Here is a 26189-nt window from a genome sequence, read left to right as displayed (position 1 = left end):
TGGAACTGAGCTCTCAGGACTAAAGGAGAGGACAGGCATTTAACCTTCCTAGGTTTTGGTTTTGTTTTTTTGTTAGTATTATTTTATGCATCTAAATTTTAGCATATGCCTCAGAAACACAGTGACTGATACTATTTGATACTATTCTGGGTTATGAGGTGGTTTTTTATCAATTTAATAAAATATTTGTTGACTTTTGCCCTTTTATAGAAATGATGATATAACATAGACTTTGTCTTCGTTTGAATGTGTGAAACTTACCATCATAGGTTTGCTAAAATTTGCTGATGATGTTGGCATGGGAGGTGCAAGCATTCAAACCATTTCGCTCGGACAGGGCCAGGGCCCGATAGCAGCAAAAATGATTTCTCAGGCTATTACTGATGGAACCTGGGTAGTGTTGCAAAACTGCCACCTTGCAACTAGCTGGATGCCTGCTTTGGAAAAAATCTGTGAGGAAGTTATAGTACCTGAGAATACCAATGATAAGTTCAGGTAGGGGTTTTAATATTTTCCTCTTTTTAATGGGAGTACTGCTTATTTGCTGAAGACACTAGCAAAAAGAAATTAAACTTCTTTTGTGTGAACAACTAAGTATAACATTCGTGTCATTTATGTGCAATGGTAAAATAAACATACCTAATTAGGATGGCATCTTCTTTACCTGTCCAATATAATCTGCTTTATTCCTTCATTTTAGAAGAAATTTATATGTTGTTATTATAGTTAAGCAAGTAACAAGCCTTAGGTTTCTGCAGATCAATATTGAAGATTTGTCAACATTGATGATTTTTTATTATTTATTTTTATAATGTGCTTTTTTAAATTCTTTTCAGGTTGTGGTTAACCAGTTATCCGTCAGAAAAGTTTCCTGTTAGTATCCTCCAGAATGGCATCAAAATAACGAATGAGCCTCCAAAAGGAGTGAGAGTGAACCTTCTTCGATCATACCTTAATGACCCTGTCTCTGACCCTGTGTTCTTTAACGGTTGTCAAAAGCCAGAAATGTGGCAAAAACTGCTGTTTGGCCTTTGCTTTTTTCATGCTGTTGTGCAAGAAAGGAGAAACTTTGGCCCACTGGGTAAGGTTTATAGTATTTTGGAGATTGTTTCAAAAAGATCAGTAGTTTTGAAGTGCATTATTGGATCCTCTCTGTAGAAAGGCAGTACTGTTGTTAGCAACATTTTCAGAGTGCAGTCTGTATTGAACAGTAGATAATAATGTTTAAAAGCTGTTATTTGTAGGGATTCTTATTCAGGCAAAACTACTCTTAAAGCTACTAAAAGTATTACCCTGAGGGAGGACTAGAAAGTACCACTTTTCCAAGTAAATATATTACACAGTAGTTACATTAAATTGTAGCTTGCTATGTTATTTATTACTGTAGTTCTTACCATAAAATCCAGTGCTGTTTTAAATTTTTGCAATTAAAGATTTTTCTTCCTCAGTTCTGCTTTTGTTACTTATGTGTATACTTTGTTTTAACAAAGCTAGTGCATATGTTTACTTGGCATGAAACAAATGTATATAGCTACAGTGTATTGTTTGTCAGACAACAGTGAAAAGATATGCATAAGAATCAGTGCCTCAGCTTTTTCTGAAATCTTGAGATATTTTGAAAGCTCTATAGAATTTCTACATAAGTGTAGAAATGTATGGCATTGTAAACTCAGTTTTTATAACTATAGAAAGCTTACACTCTCCACTGGTGTACATAATAAAGTTCTCGGCCTTTCAATCTGACTGATTCTGTCTTAACAGGTTACAGTTCTGAAGTGTTATATTTTGACTGGAAGCCACTGTCCTTATTTTAATAGGTAGCTATTTAAGTAAATACTAGTCTGCCACTATGAAGATATTTATTGCTTTAAAGTAAAAATATAATTTTTTGTAAGTGATAAGGGGGTGATTTTCTAAAGAAACATCTACGTTTTAATGTGACCAGATGTTTGAGAGAAGAAGGATAGTTGCAGCAATAGCCCTATTTTTCAGTTTGCACTAAGGTTATAGGTTTTTCTGAAGGGTTCTCTTATGTGAATCGTTCTCATGTGTGGTTGGTTTTTGGTTTTTTTGTTTTTTTTTTTTTTTGTGCTGTTACTCTGAATGTCACATACAAACAACATTAATAGATGGGTAAACTGAAAATTAAATCAATCAATGAACTAAACCTCCTGTTCTCATCATCTCCAGATAGCAACAGATTAGGTGAAAGCACTGAGCAGGTCTGTGTTCTACTTAAGATAAAATCTATCTTTTTCAGAAGTATCTGATTCCAGAATGCCTGTGGTTATGTTTTAATTATATAGAATGATGGTAACAGTGCCTTAGGATGTACTATTGTTATGGAATCATATTGTCCCTTGTGCAATAAATAGCCCAGTAAATTCCAAAGCTACTTCTAGGTACTGTCTAGCAGCTGTTACCTTCAGCTCTGAAGTAACAGTATACTTACCATACCATCATCTCCTGAGCATGGTTGTCAGTACAGTACACCACTGCCCCATCTTTTCTGAATTAAACAGGTTGGAATATTCCATATGAGTTCAATGAATCTGACCTCAGAATTAGTATGAGACAGATCCAGATGTTTCTGAACGAATATGAAGAAGTCCCATTTGAAGCTCTGACGTATCTTACAGGTACAGGCATTATACTCTCTAATACATGTTGACTTTGCTAGACACTTTCAGCTGGTGGAGTAATAAACTGATGAACTCTTGACAAACTGAGTGAATTCCATTCAGGTTTACTTTATTAGCCTTGCACATACAGAGAAGTTGGAACCCAAATTCTCAGAGGCCCCTGCTTGGCTCATATATGGAACAATGACTTAATGTTCCAGCAAACCTGCTGGTCATTGTTTCATATATGTAAAATAAAAACATCAGTGGCCTCTGTTCCACCTTAACGGGTCAATATGATCCTGACAGAGTGAGCACTGGGAGGTCACCAGAGGATGTGATAATACTCTTCGGTTTAAAGATGGAGGTGTTGACCTCTGTAAATAACTGGTGGCTATTCAGTTCTATTTTTCTAGAAAGATAGCTGCTTTGGCACCTCCTTTGTCAACATTATAAAGATTATTCCTGATTTCTTGCTAATATTATGATTAGCTTTATGAAAAAGAATTTCAGGAGTCATAATTAGAGCAGTACCTGTGAGCTTTCAGTTGCTTTCTGTACTTTATATCAAGTGTAAACCTCCCCTTATTGCTTGCCTATTCATTGCTTAAATCTCTCCAAGCTCTTCTGTATAGGGGTATTATATGTTTATGATCCTTTTTTTTCTACTTCATATGTACATAATTGGGTTAAGTTTGCATGAAAGGAACAAGACAAGGATCAGCTATATAGCACTGTTCAGATTTTGACAGCTCTAAAAATTCTTATGAGAATTTCAAGCAAGAGTTGTCATTTGAAACATGACCTTATTTACTGTGGCATGTGTAGCAGTTTCTCAGACCAGCTCATAGTGTTCCTTAAGCCTTTCATCATCAAGACACACAAATTTGGCCCAATGGTGTTAAAGAGACTATAATCCATTTAGTTACTTGAAGCATAGGACCTAAAATCTTTGAAGATCCAGAGCTTTGGAACTTCAGCTTACTGGAGCTGTCCATTATTGTGAAACAATTTTTATTTGTTCATTAACTTTGAATTTTTCATCCTGGTTTTCTTTGTCCTTTCTCAGGGGAATGTAACTATGGAGGCAGAGTAACAGATGATAAAGACAGGCGTCTTCTCCTGTCCCTTCTTTCTGTAGTCTACAGCAAGGATATAGAGAAGGACAAGTATATGCTTACAGCTGGAGATGACTACTACATACCACCACATGGTCCATATGAGGTGAGAAGATAACAGTTATAAATTCTTTTTGAGTTATTGGGAAAAAATCTTATCTACACTGTACTTTGATATGGCAAACACAACAAATAGAAAATAAAATCATAAGATCACAAAGCAATGCCAGAGTATATCTTATGTATGAAATACAAATCTGGTACTTAATATCTAACACACACCAATGGAGATGTAGCAATCATCTGAAATCCTGATGTTTGTTGATACAAAAAGCCACTGCTGTGCAGGTTTCCAGTACAGTTCTAGAAAGCCCATAGGAATCAGGCTTCAGGAATTTACAGGGTACTTCTGCACCCTCTTGCAACCACTTTTGCCTTGAAAGCAGTGATCAGGATGAGGAGGTGGAATTGCACAAATGGTGGAATTGCTGACTCAGTTTTCATCCCTTTTTCCCCTTCTGACAACTGCACATACAGAGATAACATATGTGTAGCCTGCAGTTGTGAGAGTGATGCATACAGCATTCTACTCTCTTCCGTGACTCCTACCAGTGCTTCTGGTGTATTTATAATGTATATTCCTTTCTTTTGCTTTCTCTTGCTACTTACATGACAGTGGTAATAACTCCTCTGTGCATTTTTGAAGCATTCAAATCTTTAATATTTTTCTCTGTGGACTGAGTAAGTCAATTCATGGTTGTGTTTACCTGAGAACTAATGTGTTTGACTGCAAATGGGAAGGTTCTGTCCAAACTGGGTTTACTGGTCATTTATGAACATAGCACTGCATGATTTCTGGTATCTGAATGTCTCTTTTACAGTCTTACATTGAATACATACGAAATTTACCAATTATAACACACCCTGAAGTGTTTGGACTTCATGAAAATGCTGACATCACCAAGGATAACCAGGAGACTAACCAGCTTTTCTATGGAGTGCTCCTGACTTTGCCAAGAGAAGCAGGGGGAAGTAGAAAGTCCTCTCAGGTAATTGAGGAAAAAACATCAATTTACAAGCTCAAAAGATGCCCTTTCCTGTCTTTCTTTAAGTCTTAGAGTAATCCAGCACCTCTCATCACATGACTGTGGCACTGGGAGTAGATGTGAATGTCCCTGTAGATAGATTTGGCATAGAAGAACCTCTAAAGATTGAAGATACCCTAATGACTTTGAATTCAATAGGTTAATAACGTACAACCCCACCTATCTTAGTAGAACATGCAGTTTGAATAAGAACATTCCTTTCATATTTCACTTTTTAAAATAACAGTGAAGTACTTCAGTCATGGATTGTAGTTAGACCACAGTTAACAATAGAGCTGGTAAAGCACCTCAGATCACATTCATCTTTAGGCAATTTTGAAGGTATGACATTTAATTCCAGTCTACAACTTCCAGTGATGGAGGTTCATGCACTGGCCTGACTTCATCTAGCAGTGGTTGTATGACCATCCCTGCCATTCTCACTAGGGGACAGACTCCAGAGTGACAGGAAGTTATATGAACTCATTCAGCCATCAGGCAGTCAATGTACACCTATTAGAGGCAAAAGTTGTCTTCCTGGTGAAGTCTGTGCTATAAAGGTACTTCCAGTCTGTTATTACTCACTGAATGTTTGGTTTTTGAGATGTGATTTTTTTGCTTCCCTTGCATGCTTCAGTTTCTGTAGTCCCAAACATGTAACTGTGTTTGTGACCTCTGTGGCACAAAGCGGACAGTTTGGCAGAATGGAATCACTTGGACACAGACCTCACTGTCACGTACCCCTCCATGGGACCTGGTTGTGAAGATGTTTGGAATTTCTTCATCCTGTCCTTGCAGCTCAGGTTACTCAGGCCAATTCCATGCCTATTTGAGATAAATGACTCTTCAAGCCCCTCAGATTTGACATAGTATATTTTATACACAAGTGGAATGTTGAAAAGTGGAATTGACAATAGACAATTCCTCATTTGCAGGGTTGTTATTATTATTCACTGATGCTATAAGTAAAGGTTCTTTCGTAGCTCGGGTCTTCCTATCATTTCTCCCATGCTTCATCCTTTGTCTTCTCCTTCATTGTAGCAGTAGTAGGATTGTGTTTGTCTGTTCTGCTGCCTATTTCCATAGAAGTTGATGAAAACATTTTTACAAATTAAATAGAAATTACTAACAAATTTAAAATTATTGAGAAGGGAAAAGGAGTAAGAAGGCACCTGCAGAGACAGACTGGATGTTGCATAGAGTAAGAGCATGTCAGCATTATTTCTTTAGAAAAATGGAGTAAAATACATATGTTATTGTACAGAAAAAATATAAAATCTATAGTGTTTTGTGAAATTTATTGAATAAAGATGGGTGGAAAAAAGGAAATTCCTTATCACTGCAGACTTGTGCTTTCAGGAAACTGTTGAAGAGTTGGCACAGGACATCCTATCCAAATTACCAAGTGACTTTGATATGGAAGTGGTCATGAAGATGTACCCAGTACTTTATGAAGAGTCGATGAATACAGTTCTTAGGCAAGAACTAATTCGATTTAACAGGTATGGCTCAGTGTTTTGTATAGCAGTACTAATGCTGAAATATGCTTATGTTTACCAGTGCTTAAGAAGTTACAAGCATTTTACAATACATTGTTCTTAACAAAGATTCTTCTTTGGATAAACCTTTAAAAAAGACTTGAAAGCTGCAGCTGACTACCTTAATATAGAAATAGTACTTACATGCTTGGAGTATGAACTTAAATCACATTTGTGTTTGTCGTGTTGAGGTAGGACAGCATACTTTATTCTTTTTAAGTCATACCCAGGCCCCAGTGTTCACAGCACACTGTGTTAATCAGAGTTACAATCTTTAAAGCTCTTGTCACTTGATTTCTCGTCTAGAACGAGAATTTTCACTGTCTTTCATTTCTCTGTGGTTTTTTATTTGTTTGCTTTTCTAAGTAGGAGTTCTGATAACTACAGATGAGATAAGGATTTTCTGACAGGACATTTACCAGCTTCGATCAGCCCTTCCTTCAAGTTGGACTCAGAGGCCTTTAGCCAGATAATAAGAAATAAATAATGAGATGACAATTTCTTTGTTTTATCTGAAGGCTTACTGAAGTTATTCGGAGCAGTCTCATTAATTTACGCAAAGCCATTAAAGGCCAAGTGTTGATGTCATCTGAACTTGAAGATGTTTTCAACAGCATGCTAATGGGAAAAGTACCATCAATGTGGGCTGCCAAATCCTATCCATCACTGAAGCCATTGGGAAGTTATGTGTCTGATCTCCTCTGTCGCTTGGTCTTCTTCCGGGTATGCAAAACTGAGACTGACAGGTCTAAGGAGTTGGTATTTGAAAGTTGAAATGTGTATCAGTACTGTCCTCACTCAACAGTAGCCTTATAGCTCCAGGTTGTTAATTGTTTGTACAAATTTATGACCCAATATAGATTGCATTGACAGCACTGGAATTAGCTGGCAATTGCTCAGCAGGGTGAATTGGGAATATAATCCTTTGGTGCTAATCTAGAGCTGCATATAGTAGTTTCCATGTTTCTGTTTCCAGAAGATGCATTTTATTTTGCATTGATGTCTTAATGACTTCCCTGCTCAAAGGGTGCTGAACCAGGTGTGAGGGTGCTTTAGAAATGGTGCATAACAGGCACTGTTAAATTTTACATATGTGACTGTAAATCTCTTTCAAATTTAATAGAAAGTGACACCGTTTCCACACATTTTAAAAGAAGCTATTTTATTCTTTACTCACTCTTCCATCACCCTTTCCCTTGCATTCTTAGAGCTCTCTTTAAAATTACTTAAAATTTTAGATGTACCTTAAATAGCTAGGGTACTGAGATGCAGTGGAACTCCACTGTCCTGGTTTTGGTTAAACCATGATACTCATGTAAGTCAGGGGAGGAGAAAGCTAGAAAGAAGTATCGTAAAGATTTGTGTAAGCAGCAGTTTCCTGTTCGCTGAATTAGAGTACCACATGGGCTTCCTTTGACTCCAAATGGCTTAGAGTAGTGTGAGGACATTGTGCCCTTACCTGATACCCAACAAAGCTCCTGGCCCAGGATCTCCTCGTCTGTCATCTTTTTACTGGATTGGCTTTCTCTACTAGGATTTGATGTGTTGGTTGTAGTGCCCTCACAGTGACCGGTAAAGATGGTACGTAAAAAAATGTGGCCTTTTTTCATGTTAGGAGATTGGTATTTACAAGACTGTAAAAGAAAGTACAAGTGTCCAAATGAAGTAATTTTTCCTCTTATTTTTTTCTGGCTAGAATCTGGACTTACCAAAATATGCTTATTCTACTTTCTGAAATTTCTTTCTCAGTAGCACCGAATTGTGGTTGTCTAAAAATGAGTGATTATTTTTCTTTTCATCATAAATAAGTGACTTCTGTGATCTGCCATCGCTGAAATATGCAGAAGTAATGGTAATATGCAGAGGGTTCATTAAGGTTTAGATCTCACTGTGCTGTTTCAGTATATCTGGAACAGCATCCTGAAAGACGTAATTTTTCTGGTGAATTGGCACAGTGAAGCTACAAATGTATGTTTTCTTGTTTGTTTTTTCTCTGCATATTCAGGATTGGGTCATCAGTGGGCCGCCCACAGTGTTTTGGCTCTCAGGATTCTACTTCACTCAGTCTTTTTTGACTGGTGTCTTACAAAACTATGCCAGAAAATATGCAATCCCAATTGACCATATTGGATTTGAATTTGAGGTAAGAAAATGCAGCAGAATTTTGTTTTTCTTGAACAGCTTGAAACATGTTCTGGGGCAGTAAGGAATAGAGTTTGAAAATGAAAAGCAATTTTATTTAAAGGAGCAATTTCAGGCTATCACTTATAGGTTTTAATAAAGCAAGCAATGGTTTAATCATTCTAGGTGATGCAACAGGAGCACACAATGGAGAAAATGCCAGAAGATGGGGCTTATGTGAGAGGCCTTTTTTTGGAAGGTGCACGATGGGATAGAGAATCCTTGGTAATTGGAGAATCGCTTCCAAAAATCCTTTATGATCCTTTGCCTGTAATTTGGCTGAAACCTGGAGATAGTTCCAAATTTTGTCATATGAACATCTATTTATGCCCTGTATACAAGACAAGTGAGAGAAAAGGTGTCTTATCCACTACTGGCCACTCAACCAACTATGTTTTCTCAATTGAACTCCCATCAGACAAGCCCCAGAAACACTGGATAAATCGAGGTGTGGCAGCACTATGCCAGTTGGACGATTGAGGATACGTATGTCAAACACTCACATTTTGTTATTAAAAGATATACTTTACTCCCCAAAGTCTGCATTTATTTATTTTTATGTATCAGGATTTCCTGCTGACTTCAAAGCAGCTCCCAAGTTCCTTTGGTTTTTAGTCATTATCAGCCACTGAAAAAAGTCAGTGAAAATAGAACACTGCAAACAGAAACTTATTTCAAAGGCCTGGGCTTTATCTAGCAATAGATCAGAATGAACAGAACTTCCATCAAGCTCTGTGCTACCCACATCATTACAAATCTTGTGAAATCCAAATACTAACATTTAGCTACTATCATAGGGCTGCCTTTTTTTTTTTTTTTTCCATGAAATTGGGCCCAAGAAGTTATGCTGCTGGTTTTAATGGGAATCCATAACTCTTTCAAATAAGACTCTCTGGATTTGTCTACCACATCCCTGTCCCAGGAGTATATAGGGCAAAGAGGGAGAAGATGAGAATAGTTTCTTGCCAACAAATAAACCCAGTCCTTAGCTAGAATGAACTGCCAGGGCTGTATTATAAAATTGTAATAACTGACACTGTGAAAATGTGCCTCAGAATCATAGAATGATAGAATGGTTTGGGTTGGAAAGGACCTTAAGGTCATCCAGTTCCAATCCCCCTGCAATGGGCAGGGATGCCTCACCCTAGACCATGTTGCCCAGGGCTCTGTCCAACTTGGCCTTGAACACTGCCAGGAATGGAGCATTTATCATTACTTCAGGCAACCAGTTCCAGTGCCTCACCACCCTCACAATTCCATGGAAAACCTCTAGACAGCACATGCATTGGGAGCCTGACATTTCTCAGAGCAGTATGCCTGTCTCATAGTTTTTTAACTTTTTATTTCACTATTATTTACCCACATATTCCAGACGCCTGATAAATGGAGCTGTGTCCTTTTTCCTGTAGTTTCATTTTACTTCCTTATCTTGCCTTCCTGCATATTGCACTAATAACCAGCTGAAATTTTGTACCTGTTTAAAAACCCTTTCACCAGAGAAGCTCAAAGTAGCTTGCAAACATTAATTAAAAATAAAATGGCCTGAACATCTTCAAAGAGCTGTGCAGTCATTAGCTAATCCCCACAGCATGCCAAGAAGGTACTAAAGATGCATCATTAGACTTGTGTGTACACAGTACAAGAGAAGCACAAAGATCAAGGCAAACATTTAAAAAAAACCCCATTGCATAAACATCCACTAATTTAGGGCCTTGGTTCATTGGGGTTTTTTTTATTCATTGCCCAAATTGCAGCATTTTAATAACTTGCTTGAGGCCTTGTAAAGTCAGAGATGCAGCTGTAATATCCTGCTACAGTCATTAAGGGATGGTGCTACGACTCATTAAAACACAGCTCTCATCGTAGGGATTTCTCTGTTGTGTGGTGCTTAGGTGTAATAGGTGAAAACAGTGTTAAGTATTGTTTTATTAACCCTCAGGTTGTTTTATACAGATATTCATAAAATACTAACTTTCAAGAACAGTAACATACAGGTAAGCCAGAAGAGTTACAGCTATGTTGTACAATGCTGCTCTGCACAAAGATAAGCATAGATCATGAGTACAGTTTCTTCCTGTACCATAGTTGGTCCCTCACTAACAGTACAGGATACAAGCACTTGGAGCATAATTATTCCTACATGGTGACTAGAGCAAAAATGTCAGGCCTTAATGGATATTTGTTTCAGTAAATGGGACAGAGATGTGCAAGAGTCTGAGCTTACTGACAGGAAGAAACTAACAATTTAGACCAAAGGATACTTGGCACCTATAGCAAAAATAAACTTGTTTATGAATGTTACAGCACAGTCATCCAAACTGACAACAATTTTTTGAGAAGAGAATTGTTTCAAAAGATCTAGAAATAAGTTAATTAAAATTGGTCCTTTAAAACCCCTGTACTCTGTTAGACTTCGTAACACAGACACTTTGTAACATGATTAAAAGTAACTGAAATGTACTATATATTTAAAAAAAAACCACATTGTGGTAGTTACCGTATTTTTGAATGGCTGCATCTAATTGTTGTTAGCAACAATTTACATCACTAATTAGGTCACACTGGCATCAGAGGTTAAAAACTAGTCATGAACCTCCTCTTGCCAGGTGCTTTACATGCACGCCAGAGAGGCTAGACGTGGCTCTTAGATCCTTCCCTATGGACTGATCAGTTCAATCACTGATCTCTGAAGGATCTCTCTTTTTAGATTTGAGCTCATGCATACCAGTGACTGGTGACAGCTTACCTGTGGCTGCTGAGGCACTGCTGAAAGGGAAGCTGGGGAAACAGTGGAGTAATCATCCTTAAAACACTAACATTAAGAGAAGATGGCATTTGGGGATTGAGTTTCTTGATCCTTCTTCAGAAAATACTAGTCTTATAAGCACAGTCCTCTAAATTAAGCCCTTTTAAGTTAAAAGACAGATTCAATAGTAAATGCTACCTAAATTACATTTTATGGAGATAAATTAAACTACTGGAAAATACTGTAGGATAGCTTGCCATGTGGGTTGCTTGTTAACACCTTTCTGTGAACAAACACTAATTGGTAGTTTATTAAATAACACCAGTTCTGTGAATATATAGTGGCTTTGCTGCTATATTGTGTGCAGTGTCCTTGTTACTGTGTTGATTTTCTAAATGCTGCTTCTGTGTTAATGTTAGATTTGAGATTAAGGCATCTCTCAGAATGTAATTAAAGATGTATTTCAAGCTTTTGTAGGTGTGGCCAACAGATCTAGACAAGAGAGAAGTCTGAATCTATCTTCATGTATCTCTTGCTTGCTCTTTCATCAGGGACCAAGCACGGCTGAGTTGCTTTAGTTGATGGTCACTGAAGTATGTGATTTCCTGGGCTGCCCTTAATGTTAGAGAAAAAGTAATGGAATTTACTGTTGAGGGATATCTGTCTTGGGGGTATTTTTCTGTGGTTCTTTAAAATGAGCTTCCTGACCTTATTTCCTGAGCACTGTCCAGGCTTCTGAAGAATGATAAACTGGCTAAACATTAGCATTCACAAGATTTCTTGGCTGAGATGCATTAAGAAATAAAATAAAAAACAACTCAGCTGTTAGACATGATAAAAATGTGGAAAATCTTTGGGGAAATAAAATACCTTGTAATAATATTAGAATTCTTGGCTTTACAGGTTCAGTATTTCAATTTCTTAATTAGAAATTCTCATTAAACAAACCACAAAAAATACCTGCAGTTACAGCAAATTACAGATTTACAGCCTCACTAATAACTCAAAGCAGATGGAAAAACTGCAGTATACAGACATTACAGAGCAAGAGATGTTTTTTCCTTAAAGCAGAGACAGATTTTCAGCTCGAGATGCTGTAAGACAGATAGGGTTAGTACATTTCCTTTCTCTTATCTCATCTGTACAAAAATCCATTTCAGGAACAGAAAGTACTACCTCTGTTGATTTTAGCACCATTGGGCTGTTAAAGAGAAAATTATACAATGAAAAAGCAAAAGACAGTACAAAGGATTCTTCTGAGTTCCTATAAGCTAGAACGTTTTGCCTAATAGGATCAGAAAAATTAGTGAATAGTGTGGGTCTCTCCTGTAATTAGAATTCTTGAAAATTAATTTATAGATATGATCAAGTAAGTGATCTTTTTGTCTGTGATTAAAAGATGGATGTTACTGATATAATTTCTGATGGATACATTGTAGGGCCCCAAGCAAGTGAGGCCCAGGATGGTTTATTTTCTCTAGATTTAAAAGGTATTACAAGAACAGACTTGTATTTGTGGGGAGATAGATCAAATAGATAGCCTAATCCCTCTTAACCTGTTTCAATTTGATGATACTTCCCTTGGAATAGATTGGGTCACTGCTGCAACTTCTTGAGTGTTTCCTCATCCCTAGACAACAGTGAGGGGTGCATTCAGTAAGCAGGTATCAACTCCATCTTCTTAAATGACTATGTGCTTACTAATGTTAGTGTTAATTTGGTTTCATAAGCACATGGGTTCATAAATTAGGAATTAGGGGCAGAATATTCAGAAAGGAGGTGTTATTGAGATATTCAAGGCCAGATACCCGATCAACAAATTACTACTGCGTAGCTACTGGTTAGCTTGCAGGAGAGTTTCATGCAACTGATTAGGAATTTTAATTTCTAGAGAATATGAAGTTACTGTCATCTTTATTCTAAATTATTTCTAAAGCATCTCCTGACTAGTGTGATAACTTGAAAGAGACAGTATTCTCTGGAAGGGGAGTGCACAAAGTTAAGGAAGTACAGGAGAGAGTGTACACTGACTGGTTGAATCCAGTGCGTTACAAACTCTCAAGAACTCAGATGCATTTTGGACAACATCTTTTTGCAAGTAAAATTAATGTGTAGGAATGATATATTGCACCATTGTTGGGATACCTGACAGCAGTTGCATGGTCCTTGGAAATGAATACAGTGAGTACCAGTTCAGACATCTGCCTACCCACTGGACTAAGCTGCAGATGAAATTCTTTTTATGAAGCTCCCTCAAAATGGAAGTTTGCCAGTTTGACCGCTAAAAAACAAAGCACTCTCTTTAAGGCGGGTTCTCTTTCTCATACAGAGTTTAACTTATGCTGTGAAAAAAAGGGATTTGGCCTTCAGACTTGACAAAAGAGCTGATCTAATCCTTCCTTTAGCTGAACAGGCTTGGGGTTTTAAGAAATTTCAGTCTTCTGGTGCTGGGACGTAATGAAGAGCAGGCACTAGTTAATACTAGTTTCTCAAACACTTATTTTGAAAAATAGACTAGCATTTGAAAGCATCTCAAATAATGTGATGATGTTATTGCAGTTCAGCTTACTGGCTTTTCAGTCAAGGAAGTGGATACTCATTTGAGCTACTTAAGGCTACTTGAGACTTTTTAAAATTGCTTATTTATATTTCCCTTCAGAAATAAACTCATCGTTATTTCAATTAGGTGTAAATCTTCTGTAACTTTAGGGATGTTCTCTTGAAATAATCTACATCTTACAGTATGTGCTCAGGAAAGAGTTGTAACTATAATACAGACAGTAAATTGACAGTGCTCATTTACCTAGCTGTTTATTCACCTGATGAGTCACAGCGTCAGTACCTTCATTAGCCACGTGAATTTTAACAATTCAAAAGATTCAGAATGATAGCTTAAAGATAAAGAATAAGCCTAAGCTTCCATTCAAAACACTTGTCTCTGCACATTTTTCTTTGGCTCACTTGACACATGTCTACACTGTGCATGAGGATAGGAAAAGACTGTATTTGGACTTGTTTCAATGAAGGATTAAGCAGTGTGTATAATCACGTTAGTTTTTACTGTCTTTGTTCCATCCCACTTTTCCTCTGCTAAAGGAGTTTTGTTTTGTGTCTTCCTGGCAGCAGTAAATTTGAAAAGCTCCCACTGACAGGCAGAACAATGGCATTTTACATGATACTTCCCACAGGAGGTATTCCCAGGAAATAATTATATGGGAATAGATACCTTTGTGGACTGGAGCCATAAAAGGTAGTGAGAAATTGGGCTAGCCAGTACCTGTCATGCTGACTCGTTCTTCTCATTGTTTCCTTGTACTTTCTCATCTGCTTGTATTTTTTTTTTTCCACAGTACATTCTTGGGAAGGAACTGTCACTCTGTTCTGCACATAACCAGTTTTAACTCATTTTTAAGGTAGACAGGAATATTTCTTCGCCATTTTCTATTAGAACTTGTAGAGCTCAGAAAATGATACTTCATTGGTTTTGCCCATTTCAATAGGAAATAACATACAGTGCATTTTTCAAATCTGCATTTTTGCCACCCTTAATTTCTGGCTAGAATAGGTTGCTGCTCCTACCCTCTGCCCTCAACACAGCTGTAGGCTGTGCTGATACAGTCTCCCAGTAGAGTGTGGCTCTTGCCTACAGCTTGGTCTCATTGGTACTTCTAGCCTACCTTTCCTGAAGAAAACAGCCTGGTAAAGCCAGAGCACTGAAAGGGAGCCAAAACAATTGGTGGCCAGTGAGGGGGCAATTAATTTAATTTCACTTCCATTCACGTGGCACCTGCAAAACAGAAATGCCCCTCAAACTTAAGAGACAGTTATGTCTCTTAAGTATTATGGACAGTTCTGTCCATAATGTAAGAATTAAAACCTAACTCTAAAATAATTGTTGAGAAAGCCAGTGTGCTGATCATGCTGAAAAGCTAACCATGTAAAAATGCACAGTGAAGACACCGAAAGCATCCTAAGCTGGCTTCCATAGTGATACCCTGAAGGGAGAGTTTTCAGTCAGTCCATACATGGGAACCTGAGGAACGCAACAGCGGAGTGGTTTACTCTGAATTGTGTAATGGCATTCCAGACTTTGCATTTCACATCCACACCCTGTCCAAAGGAAGTGGGGGATAACCAAAAGAAAAGCTGACATAGAGGCTCTAGGCTACTCCCCTACAGTTTGCAAAATGATAAAAGGAGGACTTGTGGCATTTCTGCTGTCCCTTTGCTACTGTCCCTTTAGAAACAATATTTCTCTGTAAGGGTACTATGAAACTGAAATGATTCTTCAGGGACAATAGGCAGAGCAGGGACAAGAGAGGAAGCAGTGCAGCTCCGGTCAGTGTATTCCTACCTGCATTTGGAAGGTCTGGAGGTGCAGTGTCTGCTTTATTCTTCTGGACTTTCTTGATTCTTGCTGACTCTTATGCAGGGCACTGCCTTGAATCACAATTCAGCATATATAATTCTCAAACCACCAGGGAACCCTGATATAAATGAACAGAGTTTAAAAACCTGCTGTAATTTTCCTGATGTCAAAGTAATCTTATATCACACCTCACTCCTTGAAAAGTGTTACTTTTATTGAGGAGTCGGTGGTTGAAATGTAATAAATACCAGACCAATCTTATCCATCATATACTTTGTATCATCGCTTTTTGGCCTCAGGAAATATGTGAGCAAGTGAACAAACAGCTTCATTCACAGTTGTGCACACAAATCACCTAGATTGCAGTCCACAGTTTAAATGATGTGATTACACATCACATCTTAAATAATGGGTTATGAAACTTCATCATGGGATTTCAAGTATATTGGCTTAGAAATCTTCCTTAACTTTTCCTGGTGTCGCAACATACGGCCTTGTTTATGGGCAAGACCCATAGGAGGCAGGTGGATCTGGAAGAGAAAATCCAACCAGTTAGGTGCAAATTGAGAAGTTACAAGAAAAATAAAGTATATATACAGACTAGGTTTCATTGAGTTTGAAATAATTTCTTCACACTTTGGAGAGGGCAACTGTACCATCCAGCTTATTAGATTTCTCAGAGGAGCACTCCGGGGTGTGATTAGTGGTGTAACTTTCAGGGCCTAAATGTTGTGTTTATTAAAATCATATATACATTAGGCTTTAATAACCTTGTTTTGGAGCTTGGTATCAGACTGTAATGATATAATGTTTGCTGAAATAGGATTTCTGACAATGTTCCAGAATGGTAAGACCGAGAAAACTCAAAATTCCTGAGTTGCAGTGTGCTCTACTCATTCCTACCTAACAAGTCACAAAACTGTATGTACTGAAAAACTGTCTTCTTATTGTTATGATTATCTATACCACATTAAAACACACAATGTCATTGACTCCACAAGCAGAAGGAGCAATAGGTAACAGGTTCTTCCTTTGATTGACAAAGTCTTTGTATTTCATAGGACTGTTAGTGGGAGTCATGCAACTATATTCTCCCTGCTAAGTGATTGAAAAATGTAGGTGTTAGCAGTCCGATGTTATTGTTGCTGAGGCTGTCATCCTGTAAGAGAGCTGTTTAGGTGCAAGTAGTAGTGAAAGCACTGACTAAAGCAGCAACAGAGATTACTAGAATCTGAAAAATAATGATCATCCAGTTTGTCTGAGACAGCGGATCTTGGACTGATCCTTTGGGATTCTGAAGCCGCTGCAGAGCATAAATTTTAAGCCCATTTCTGGGAGCACTGTTTGCCAGATGTGCATTGTTATTCTCTGTCCTGGAGAAAAAGCTGTATGTGAAGCAGATGCTAACACTGACCATATTCTAGGCAAGCATCTGATGGAGATAGATAAAATTTAATTTTGACTTCCTTGATAAGAAAACTACAGATGTGAAAATACAAACTAATCAACAGGAATTGAGAGAAAGTTTCTGTGGGAGGCAGCATAAAGTACTACAGACAGAAGTGACTCAGCAGTGAGGTAACTATACTGAATGATGCAATAGAAGACACTGCTGCAAATTCCAGCATTTCGGTTATCTTGGACATGTTTTTCTTTAGGAAGAGGGGAAAAGAAGTAACATAGGCAGGTGTTTCATAAGACCTGATTTATTAGAAGAACAGCTACCAGTAATGCAGGCAATGAAAATAATTGTATCTATGGCAGATGTAATTAAATATTTTTATTATCTTGTTTTATTACGTGGAAAGATTAACAGATTTGATTCCATTAATGTCTTCTTCTGGTTGGACAAGACTGCCTAAATATTCAAAGGCATTGGGAGTTTAGCTCATGTAACTCCATTTAGACTTTGACTTCTTAATTTGTGAAAAAATTAGCCAATTTACAGGGAAATAAGATGGATGGAAAACATTTCAATACACATTTGGCTTATTTGGCTCTGATTAAGCATGGCATTTAAATACTGGCTCATCTAAAAATGCACTGTGGAGACAGTGATATGGACTGTGATGTAATTATTACCTAGTGAGAGCCAAGAGGGTGCAGCTGAATATTTTGTGACTTAAGATTTATACTCACAGGCCTTGGGTAGGGGATGTTATAGTGAAGTCCAATTTCAATCCTTGCCTCACATTCTTCTATACACTGCTTAATCAACTTTGGATCTGTTACCTAAGATCATAGAAACAAATGTTTTGTATGAGTACAGCAGTTAGCAATTGAAAGCTCAAGCGTAAATGATGCACAGCCACATGACTTTCTCTAGCTTTTTTTGGCAATCCCAAGAATACAATGATTGTATTTTTCATATCCATAAAAGGTAACATTTGCATTGACTCAACAGTTCTAGGCTTGATGGTGCTGCATATTAAGGCCCGGAGCTATCTTGACTGAGACTACAGAAAGAGGGTTTTACCCAAACATGGTATTTTCATTGTAAAAAAGACAATACACATGTAAACTACTAATATAGCTATGAAAAAAACACACTCACCCATTCGTCACTCAGCAAGATAGCTAGAGAAGAAAGAGACTTGACTCCTTGGTTTACATTCTGTTATCCTATCCTGAAACTCCCTCTGAAGTCAGAAATGTGGTGTAAATTGTGACTTAAATTAATTTTTTTTGATTTTGCATTACTCCAATTTAGTCCCAGTCCAAAATGGGATATAAGTAAGCATTGCGATCTAGGTTACGAAAAGGACCTTCGATTACCATGCAGTCTGTATCGTCCCTTTCAAAAGGGGTTTGAAATTTCTTCCTTAAGAAAAAAAAGTGCTTCTTTTAAAAGAATTTCCAATAATTGCTGCTTTGAGAAAAGAAGTATAAGAAGCTACTGAGCTCTGTTTGCCACTGCAGGGGTAATGATACATTTATCTAACTTTCTAAAAGATCAAAAGCTGCTTCAATTACATAAGCAGTGTCTTTGGAATTTAATTTTTTATTGGTATTTTTTAGTGAAAGCTCTAAACCTTGTAGACTTCCACAGTAGTTAATGAACAGCTGAAATGGTTTGAGTTTTCTTATTACTATTTCATTGGTGGGATTTAAACTATAACCAAAATACACCAGCATTTAAGGTGAGTGAAGTGTTGGGAAATCAGCTCTTACATTCATATGTTAGCACCTAATCACTGTGACGATGCAAAAAGCAAGAGGACAACCATTCAGAAAATCAAAACTGTAAGGACACTCACATTTTTGTTTTTTCGGAATAATGTCTGGGCTTCATTGATAATGTACTCTTTCTCTTTAACAGTTTCTTCTATCTGTCCTGATGCTGATTGCCATTTTTTGGCTATTCGGAATATCTTGCGGTAAAGGCCAAGAACTTCTTGTCGAGTAACTGGGGTCATCTAAAAAAGTAACACAAAACCTCAGACATATGCATGAACATTTGAATTGCTAAAAGGCCAGCAAGCAGTATGCTTTCTCATACAATTGAATTAAAGATATTTCCATCATCTAAAGATATGCTGAGCTATACAAAAGCCCCAAAATAGTAGTAAACAGTAATTAGCTGGTGAAAGCTGAAGACTCAGTCCAGCAAAGTATTTAAACTGACACTCAAACCTGTCTCCATTCAAACAGCTCCAGTTCTTGCTCAAAGTTAAGCACCTGCTTTAGTGCTTTGCTGAATCACAAGCCTGGTACAAGAATGCCCAGGTTTTGCTTCACTGCTATTTTGCAACAGACATTGGGCGAGTCACTGAAACTCTGAGCATCCCTCTTCCTGTGAAACTGTTGTACCAGTGCTGCCCCTATCTTTGCAAAGCATCTTGGATCTGTGAATAAAATACATGATAAAACAACCACACAATTGCTGAAAACCTGTATAGGTTTTAGAGGCCAAGAAGCTTATGTGTGAGACCACTACAGTACATGGTAATGATTCAGCTGGAGTTTGATGTGATGAAAAAGTGATGGAAGTTATTTTATCTAAGCACTGCAGGACAGGCAGACGAACTGTGGATTTAGGAAAGTTCTGAATGTCTTTATTTTCAGAGCGCTGCATACCTGCTCAGCCCACTGAATCAGCCTCCAGGTGTGGTAGGAATCTTTGTCAGAAATCAAGAATGAAATCCTATTCTATTCTTATTGTATTTAAATGAGCATTTTATCATCACTGACACTATTTCATGTCAGACAACAATTATTCCTGAAAAAAAATCCACTGCAGAAACAATGACTAGTTCTTTAGGGACACCACAGCTATTAAGGTCCAAAAGGCAGACGCAGTATATAGATGCAACGACGAACACGTATCAGGGACAGGACAGTACCTGACTGAGTCAGGATCCATTTGCAAACCTGAAGCTGTAGTTACCGTGGCTGAATCAACCCTGAAATCAGACCTGTGCGCTGGGAATAGCTCCTCCTCCGACAGTGTGGAGCAGGGTAATCCAGACGGCCTGAAGAGCCCTCTGGAGGGAGCACTCTCTCTTCCCTTGGTCATAGAGGAAAAGCCACTTCCCAATGCACGCACCGAAAATCTAGGAGTGTGGCCGTCGTCACTGATCTAACTGTGGTGTGGGTTTTGACCCAGTCTCCTCAAGCCGTATTAGTTCTCAAGTAGCAGCCTCCACCACAGCAGCTAAGTTCTACTAGTATTTCTGTCCTCCTGTGGCTTCAGCCACACACACCGTCTTTTCCTCACCAGTCGAAGTTACAGATGCTAACTGAAGACATGACTTGAGCCATAGTTCATTTTACCAAAAAAGCCCCCAATGTATTAAATCCAAGCATATTTTGTCTTAACTGTTGCTGTGATCTAAGGACTTTTTGTTGCTTCATGAACTCTGTTAAGGATCTTAAAAAGTACAGACATAAAACTGTTTTTCTCTTGATTCTTGAGAGACCATTTTTATTTTTGTATTTTTAAAACATTTAAGCAATTTATCTTTTCCCCTCAGATATAAAAATGATCCTTCCTACCCAGTATTTCTAGTAAATGTTTATGGTATTTCTAGGAAACAAATATGCACAATATAATAGCCCGATAGTCCCAGCTTGTCAAGCACTTTGGTGTAAATGCTTCACTTTATCCACTTGCAGCTCCATTTCAGGCAATAGCATTAGTCATACACAAAGCTACGTGTGTATGTGTATCTGAAAAACCACTGCTTCCCTCTGCCAAGTGCATATTTTGTACAGAAAATAAACAGTTCAATTACAAGAGCTGTTCTAGCACAAGCCAAGTCCCACATCGTGTCCTTAACCTACAGCTCCTCCTGGCCTCACCCCTCTGCTTTTAGTTGGAGGTGTCACTTTCTGGTAGACTCTTTGTTTCCTGCTGACAGCTAATAAAAGGTAGTACTGCACTGGAAACTTTCAGCTCAGGTTTTCATGTAATACATAAAGAAAAATAAGAGGAATAATGTCAGGAGAAAAAAAGTTTAAAATAGAGGTTTAAATTTTGACCTACACATCAGACAGTTTCCAAGGCCACAACTTGCACAGTGCATGTCCTTTGCTCAGAGCTGTAATCATACCTGTCACTTTTAGTTTTTAACCATACCAAGAACCTGTTTATAAAGTTATTGTTTAAAGTTTTAGAATCAGTGGAGTTTTTTTCCCCACTAGTTGCTTCTGCTCCCCCACCCAGAACTTACTTTTTAATTTCTCAGTGTTGGAACTGATAGAGAACTGTGTAGCCCCTCACCTAGGCATGGGCTGCATTTCTGCATTATTGCTCTCCTTCCCACTTATGCTAGATGATGCAAAAGACATTAAGCAGCTTTTCATATATATGGCTCATTTAGTCAACAATTTCTAATATTACAGACCTGCTCTTAGACCATTTCTGCAAAGATACATAAATGAATGTGTGAGGAACTTTTCACGGCCAGAGGACCCCTGTCTATCACAGATGGGAGCAGATAGGACAAAACTCAAAGCCCAGCTCAGATTCTGAGTGGGAGTCTAAATACGGGATAATTCTGCCAAGAGCAAAATTACTTCCAAGTTAAAATGCTGTAAATGAGATTGCAGGTTTTTTCTTTGGTATAAACAGAGCCCACACTGACAGAAATGTAAGTGACAGTACAAGTAATGTATCAGGTGTAATTTCATGAAGTGACACTACTTGTATTAGTTTTGTGGGTGTGTAAAAATGATTCTGAGTGGGACAGAAAGGAAGATAAGGGAGGCTTTCATGTCCTTGTAGTTACTCATCTTGCAACTTACATCTTTGGCATTTAAATCATAATTATATTTCACATCTCTGGAATGTTAAGTGGATGTTACACCACTTTCCCACTAACACTCATCTTGTGGTAGTCACACCCATTGTTTAACTTCTACCACCCTTCATTTTATTGCAGAATGCAGCCCACAGAGGTTAACCACAGGCATTTTTGTCAAAAAGTACAGGGCTGTTGTATTAACTGAGCAAATTTCAGGTGTTCACTGCAGCAAAACAAGCTGTGAGAGGTCAAAGGTAGGTCTGTAGGCACAAATATATCAATGGGAAAAGTGGTAGGTCGCTTTTGAGCTGAGTGTTAGAATTCAGCCTTTGGAGGGAAGCCAAGTGTTGCCTTCCACACAGCATTTGCTGGATGCCGTGGCAGTTCTGATAATGCAGGGTTGTATCATTCTTTTGATCTACATGCAAACCCCTGTTATCAACATGCAGATCAAACACATGAAATATGCCATTATTTCCAAACTTGCAAAGGAGGCTTGAGCAGTTAATGAGTTACTGCATGGTGAGGATGCAAACTTTTTTCAGTGTTAATTAAAACAAACAGTCCTTTAGACTATGAAATGTAATAACAAGTTTTTCTTTGGGGAAACAAATACACATTCCTTTGGATTTGTAGACGACCGACCCAGAAGTTCACTAATCTAAATAATCAGTCCAACACCAGTTGTCTTCTGCTACTTGCAGATTTGTTTAGAACTTAAAGTTTATATAAAAATAAGAAGAGGAATCTGTCAACTGCACTGTAAAGTGACCCCAACAGTGAACTGTCAAAGCAAAGAAGGCAAGCTGCATGAACACTGACTATCTAAGAGCAGCTAAATTACAGCTACTTCCCAGGGAGGGATGCTTGGCTAAGAAAGCATGTCCAGCACTCTCCTCCTTTCTCCTTTGATGAAGCTGTAAGTCTATTTTATTTCATCCTTTCTTTTCAAGTCAAGTATTAGCTACTCACTTGAAATATAAAATCTGTCAGCAATGAGTACATTGAGGATTTTAGGAAACAAAGGGTGCAAGTAATAGCTCATGGGTAAAAAATTACATTTTAAAACAATAGATCTCTTCTTTTACATCCCAGCTAACTAGGGCATGCATTAATGCTGATGCTGATACCATATTTGCTCAGGGGAGGAGATGGTGGAGAACAGAACTCTGTGTGAAATAATTCAAAAAAGCGCCTTTGAACTTCTCAGATGTAAAATGTTTTATTTAGAAACAACACAAAATCTATTTGACAGCTGGCTTGCTACCGGCAAATAGTCCTAAAGACACAGTGACAAACTGCTGGGCTGACTGCCATCAAGATATGATCACATTTCTGTTACAGAAATAAGTGACATAATTCAAAAGCATAGCATATCAACATTATAGCATGGATCAACAGCAGCTATGGCCTGCATGATAATCCATATCTCATAGTTTCACATGCACTTTTTGGCTAACTAAAGAGATGTGAAGACCTGTAGGTATCTTGCCTTTGTTTTAAGAGCTAAATTATACCATTTAGCAAAAGAATGACCTGCAGTCTCTCTCCTGCTGCTATTGCAGCAGATAATCAATCATTCCTTTCACAGCTATCTACAGCAACTGGAGGTCAGTAATCCATATTCATCTTTCATGCCAGTCTGCCAAAATGAGTCTGCGGTTCTTAAGGCAGCAATGAATTTGTTCTATCATTCCCCTGAGGGACAACAACTGAAACAATGAGTTCCTGTGGCATAGGGAGAAGAGAAGGGGTCACAGATTCCTGTGATAGCTGGGTAAGTCACATGCCTTCCAGTGATACTAACTTCCAAAATCCAGTTTCTACAAAAATAATTTTATCCTCTTTTACTCAAATCAGTGAGTTAGTGGCCTGTGACAGCTAGTGCCCTGCAAATATCAACCACACGTGGCTGCAGTATGTAGCAAAGTGAAAGCTCATCTGGTTTTTATTCTTGATTGAACAATCTTTTTTTAGTATTTAGTCAAAACCAAATCATAGCGAAACTTCAATCACAGCTAAAATATTCCATCTTCACATGGTGAAAAACAAACTAAAATGAAAGCTCTTATTCTTCCATGATGGTGTTACATCCTCATTTCTACCAGTGATGCAAGTAAATTTCAAGTAGTTTCCATCAAGGATTAATTTGATTCCAACTATTTCTCACTGTTTCAATCTACAAGCTCTAGTCAGAAATCTATACAGATTTGGTGAAAAAGAATGAAGTTACCGAATCAAGTTAGTCAGTTACAATACCTGAAAGCAAAGTGACTTTCACATGGGTTGAGATTTTGTCATACGAGTATCTTTGTGCTGGCAAACTGAAGTGATCTGAAACCCTGATGTGAAACACTGACTGACACATCTGAACCAGACTCTCTAAGTCATTGTACTTACACTGTTCATCAGCTGGGATGAGGCTCTGCCGTTCTATTCATGCCTCGGATTTCTGACTGAACTGGGATCTCTTCTAAGCTTTTTCTTACATATGGAGCAATCTTTTGATCAGAAAAAGGGAACTGCATACAAAGAGAATACAATTAAATAGTAAAACCAAGGACTTGTGTTTTATCTCTGGGTTTCCTATGTTACTGCAAATAAGTGAAATTGCAGGAAATTAGGATTCTACAACATTTTCTCCATTTATATAAATGAAAGAGAACCCTTAACTAGTCCCTTTTGATCACAAAGTTTTCATTTTGTCAGTCTGAGTTGGTCGTGGCATTATCTGCCTTTAGTAGGACATAGGGACTCCAGCTCTGTGAGTGCCTCCTGTGCTGGAGTAGCTTCAGGAAGAACAAAAATGCTGACTTGGACTGTGGAGATGGGGAGGAGAATAAAAAAAAAAATAGCACTTTACATATTTCTTAGCTTTCTCCTAAAAATCACGCAGTCTCCAGGTAAACTAAAGCAACATGAACTTCTCTCTAGTCTTGTGCAGCCCTTTTGCTTATGCTTTCATACAGTTACAACCATTTTCTCCTTTGTGTTTAGTTCTCTGTTAGTTACAAGCAGAGAAAGAGGTTTTAATGGGGTGCAACATATTTAGCAGAGAAAATGAAGTCTCAGCTATCCTTGGATGGCCTTACTTATATAATACAGAAGCATACAGAAAGATAACAGTGTAGACACAAATCCCAGTATGGATTTATGCACCTTATTCATATATTGGCCTCGAGCCAAATGCAACTGAATGCATGAATAGAAATATTTCCCAGCATTGGAAATGCTCCCAAACTCAAGAACAGGTATAAATATTAATGCTATCCGAGAAACAATCCTCCCTACCCCATTTCTTACTTCATTCTGTGGGTCATTTGATGAAATTCAGCTTACGAACCCTCTCCTTCCGTTTGCAAGCACTTTGGTCTCAGGACATCGATATATATGATTTTCAGTCACTATTTGAGCACTGTAGCAGGCCATATATGTATACATAAAATACTTGTGTTTTGGTACTCAAGTGTGAGAATCCCATTCAAATCTGGGAGTTTTGCCAAGAAAACCTCACAGAGTACTTGCACTAGACTCTCCTGTATGGTCAATTGATCAGCCTTTGGTGCTCCTGCCTCCTAGCTGGCACAAGCGCAGAGGAGCACTGGGTGAGGGGAAGTGCTGCTTTATCTGTCTCAGAGTCTTCTCCCGGGTTCTGTGGAGAGGGAACCCTTGGGCCTGATGGTGACAGGACACCTCCAACAGGATCTGCAGGTGCAGATGAGAAGCTCGGGACTCATTTTACAAGCACCTGGGACCTGGGCCATGCCACAGTCACCTCTGCAGTTACTGCTGCACCCAGCCAGGCACAGGCTGTGGGGGTCAGGCCTACCCCGAGAAAGGCCCCGTTCACACAGCGTAGAGGTGCAAGTGCACTGTGGCCGAGAGCAGTGTGACTGTGGGACTTGGCCGTCCTCCGCCTCCTGTGCACCACGTAGGCTGCTGCCAGCACCACGATAACCGTCCCCCGCCGTTACCCACAGTGGCCCGGCCGCCGGGGGGCACTGCAGGAGCTGGCGCCCTCCTGCCCCCTGGCTGCCGGGGCGGCATTGCCCCTGCAGCCGGGCGGAACCAACGCGTGAAGAGAAGGGGGTTGCCCAACCCCAAAAGCCTCCAGCCAGTCCTCTCCCGTCCGCCTTCCCGGCGTGTCGGCTTGCCCGCCCTCCGCCTTCTCCCTTTACCTTAGGGAGGAAGCGTACCGAGGTCCCGCTCCCCACCTTCGTGAGGCAGTTCCGCCGCAGTAGGCCCCGTCCCCCCGCTCCGGTGGGCGAGGGACACGGCGAGCAGTC

General features: G+C 38.7%; 2 protein-coding genes across 4 annotated transcripts in view; one reads left to right on the top strand and one right to left on the bottom strand.

Annotated features, from left to right (window-relative positions):
* Positions 1-9081, top strand: part of DNAH3 (dynein axonemal heavy chain 3) — a 68145-nt gene extending 59064 nt beyond the window's left edge. The window contains 9 exon segments of the mRNA XM_061367272.1: positions 270-495; positions 837-1081; positions 2523-2639; positions 3691-3845; positions 4621-4788; positions 6184-6326; positions 6881-7085; positions 8368-8505; positions 8670-9081. Of these exon segments, the coding sequence (XP_061223256.1) occupies positions 270-495; positions 837-1081; positions 2523-2639; positions 3691-3845; positions 4621-4788; positions 6184-6326; positions 6881-7085; positions 8368-8505; positions 8670-9023 (1751 nt within the window). The 3' untranslated portion in view covers positions 9024-9081.
* A 6770-nt stretch (positions 9082-15851) lies between these two features.
* LYRM1 (LYR motif containing 1) lies at positions 15852-26189 on the bottom strand. 3 transcript variants are annotated; one of them, XM_061367244.1, is made up of 5 exons: positions 26082-26188; positions 21327-21428; positions 18916-19074; positions 17798-17890; positions 15852-16188 (listed from the first exon to the last, which is right to left on the bottom strand). In XM_061367244.1, the coding sequence occupies exons 3-5, from the start codon at positions 19072-19074 to the stop codon at positions 16072-16074; spliced, it is 369 nt and encodes a 122-aa protein (XP_061223228.1). In that variant the 5' UTR covers positions 21327-21428; positions 26082-26188; the 3' UTR covers positions 15852-16071. The 3 variants fall into 3 exon arrangements, with proteins under 3 accessions (XP_061223228.1, XP_061223232.1, XP_061223221.1); XM_061367248.1 differs by lacking the exon at positions 21327-21428 and having other exon boundaries at positions 26082-26189; XM_061367237.1 differs by lacking the exons at positions 21327-21428; positions 26082-26188 and adding an exon at positions 24304-24497.

This window comes from Neopsephotus bourkii, unplaced genomic scaffold (assembly GCF_033783945.1).
Source record: "Neopsephotus bourkii isolate Nb327-2 ecotype Australia unplaced genomic scaffold, CSIRO-AGI_Nbou_v1 NB_126, whole genome shotgun sequence".
NCBI lineage: Eukaryota > Metazoa > Chordata > Aves > Psittaciformes > Psittacidae > Neopsephotus > Neopsephotus bourkii.
The sequence above is the reverse complement of the archived record's forward strand: the minus strand, read 5'-3'. Positions and strand labels throughout refer to the sequence as shown.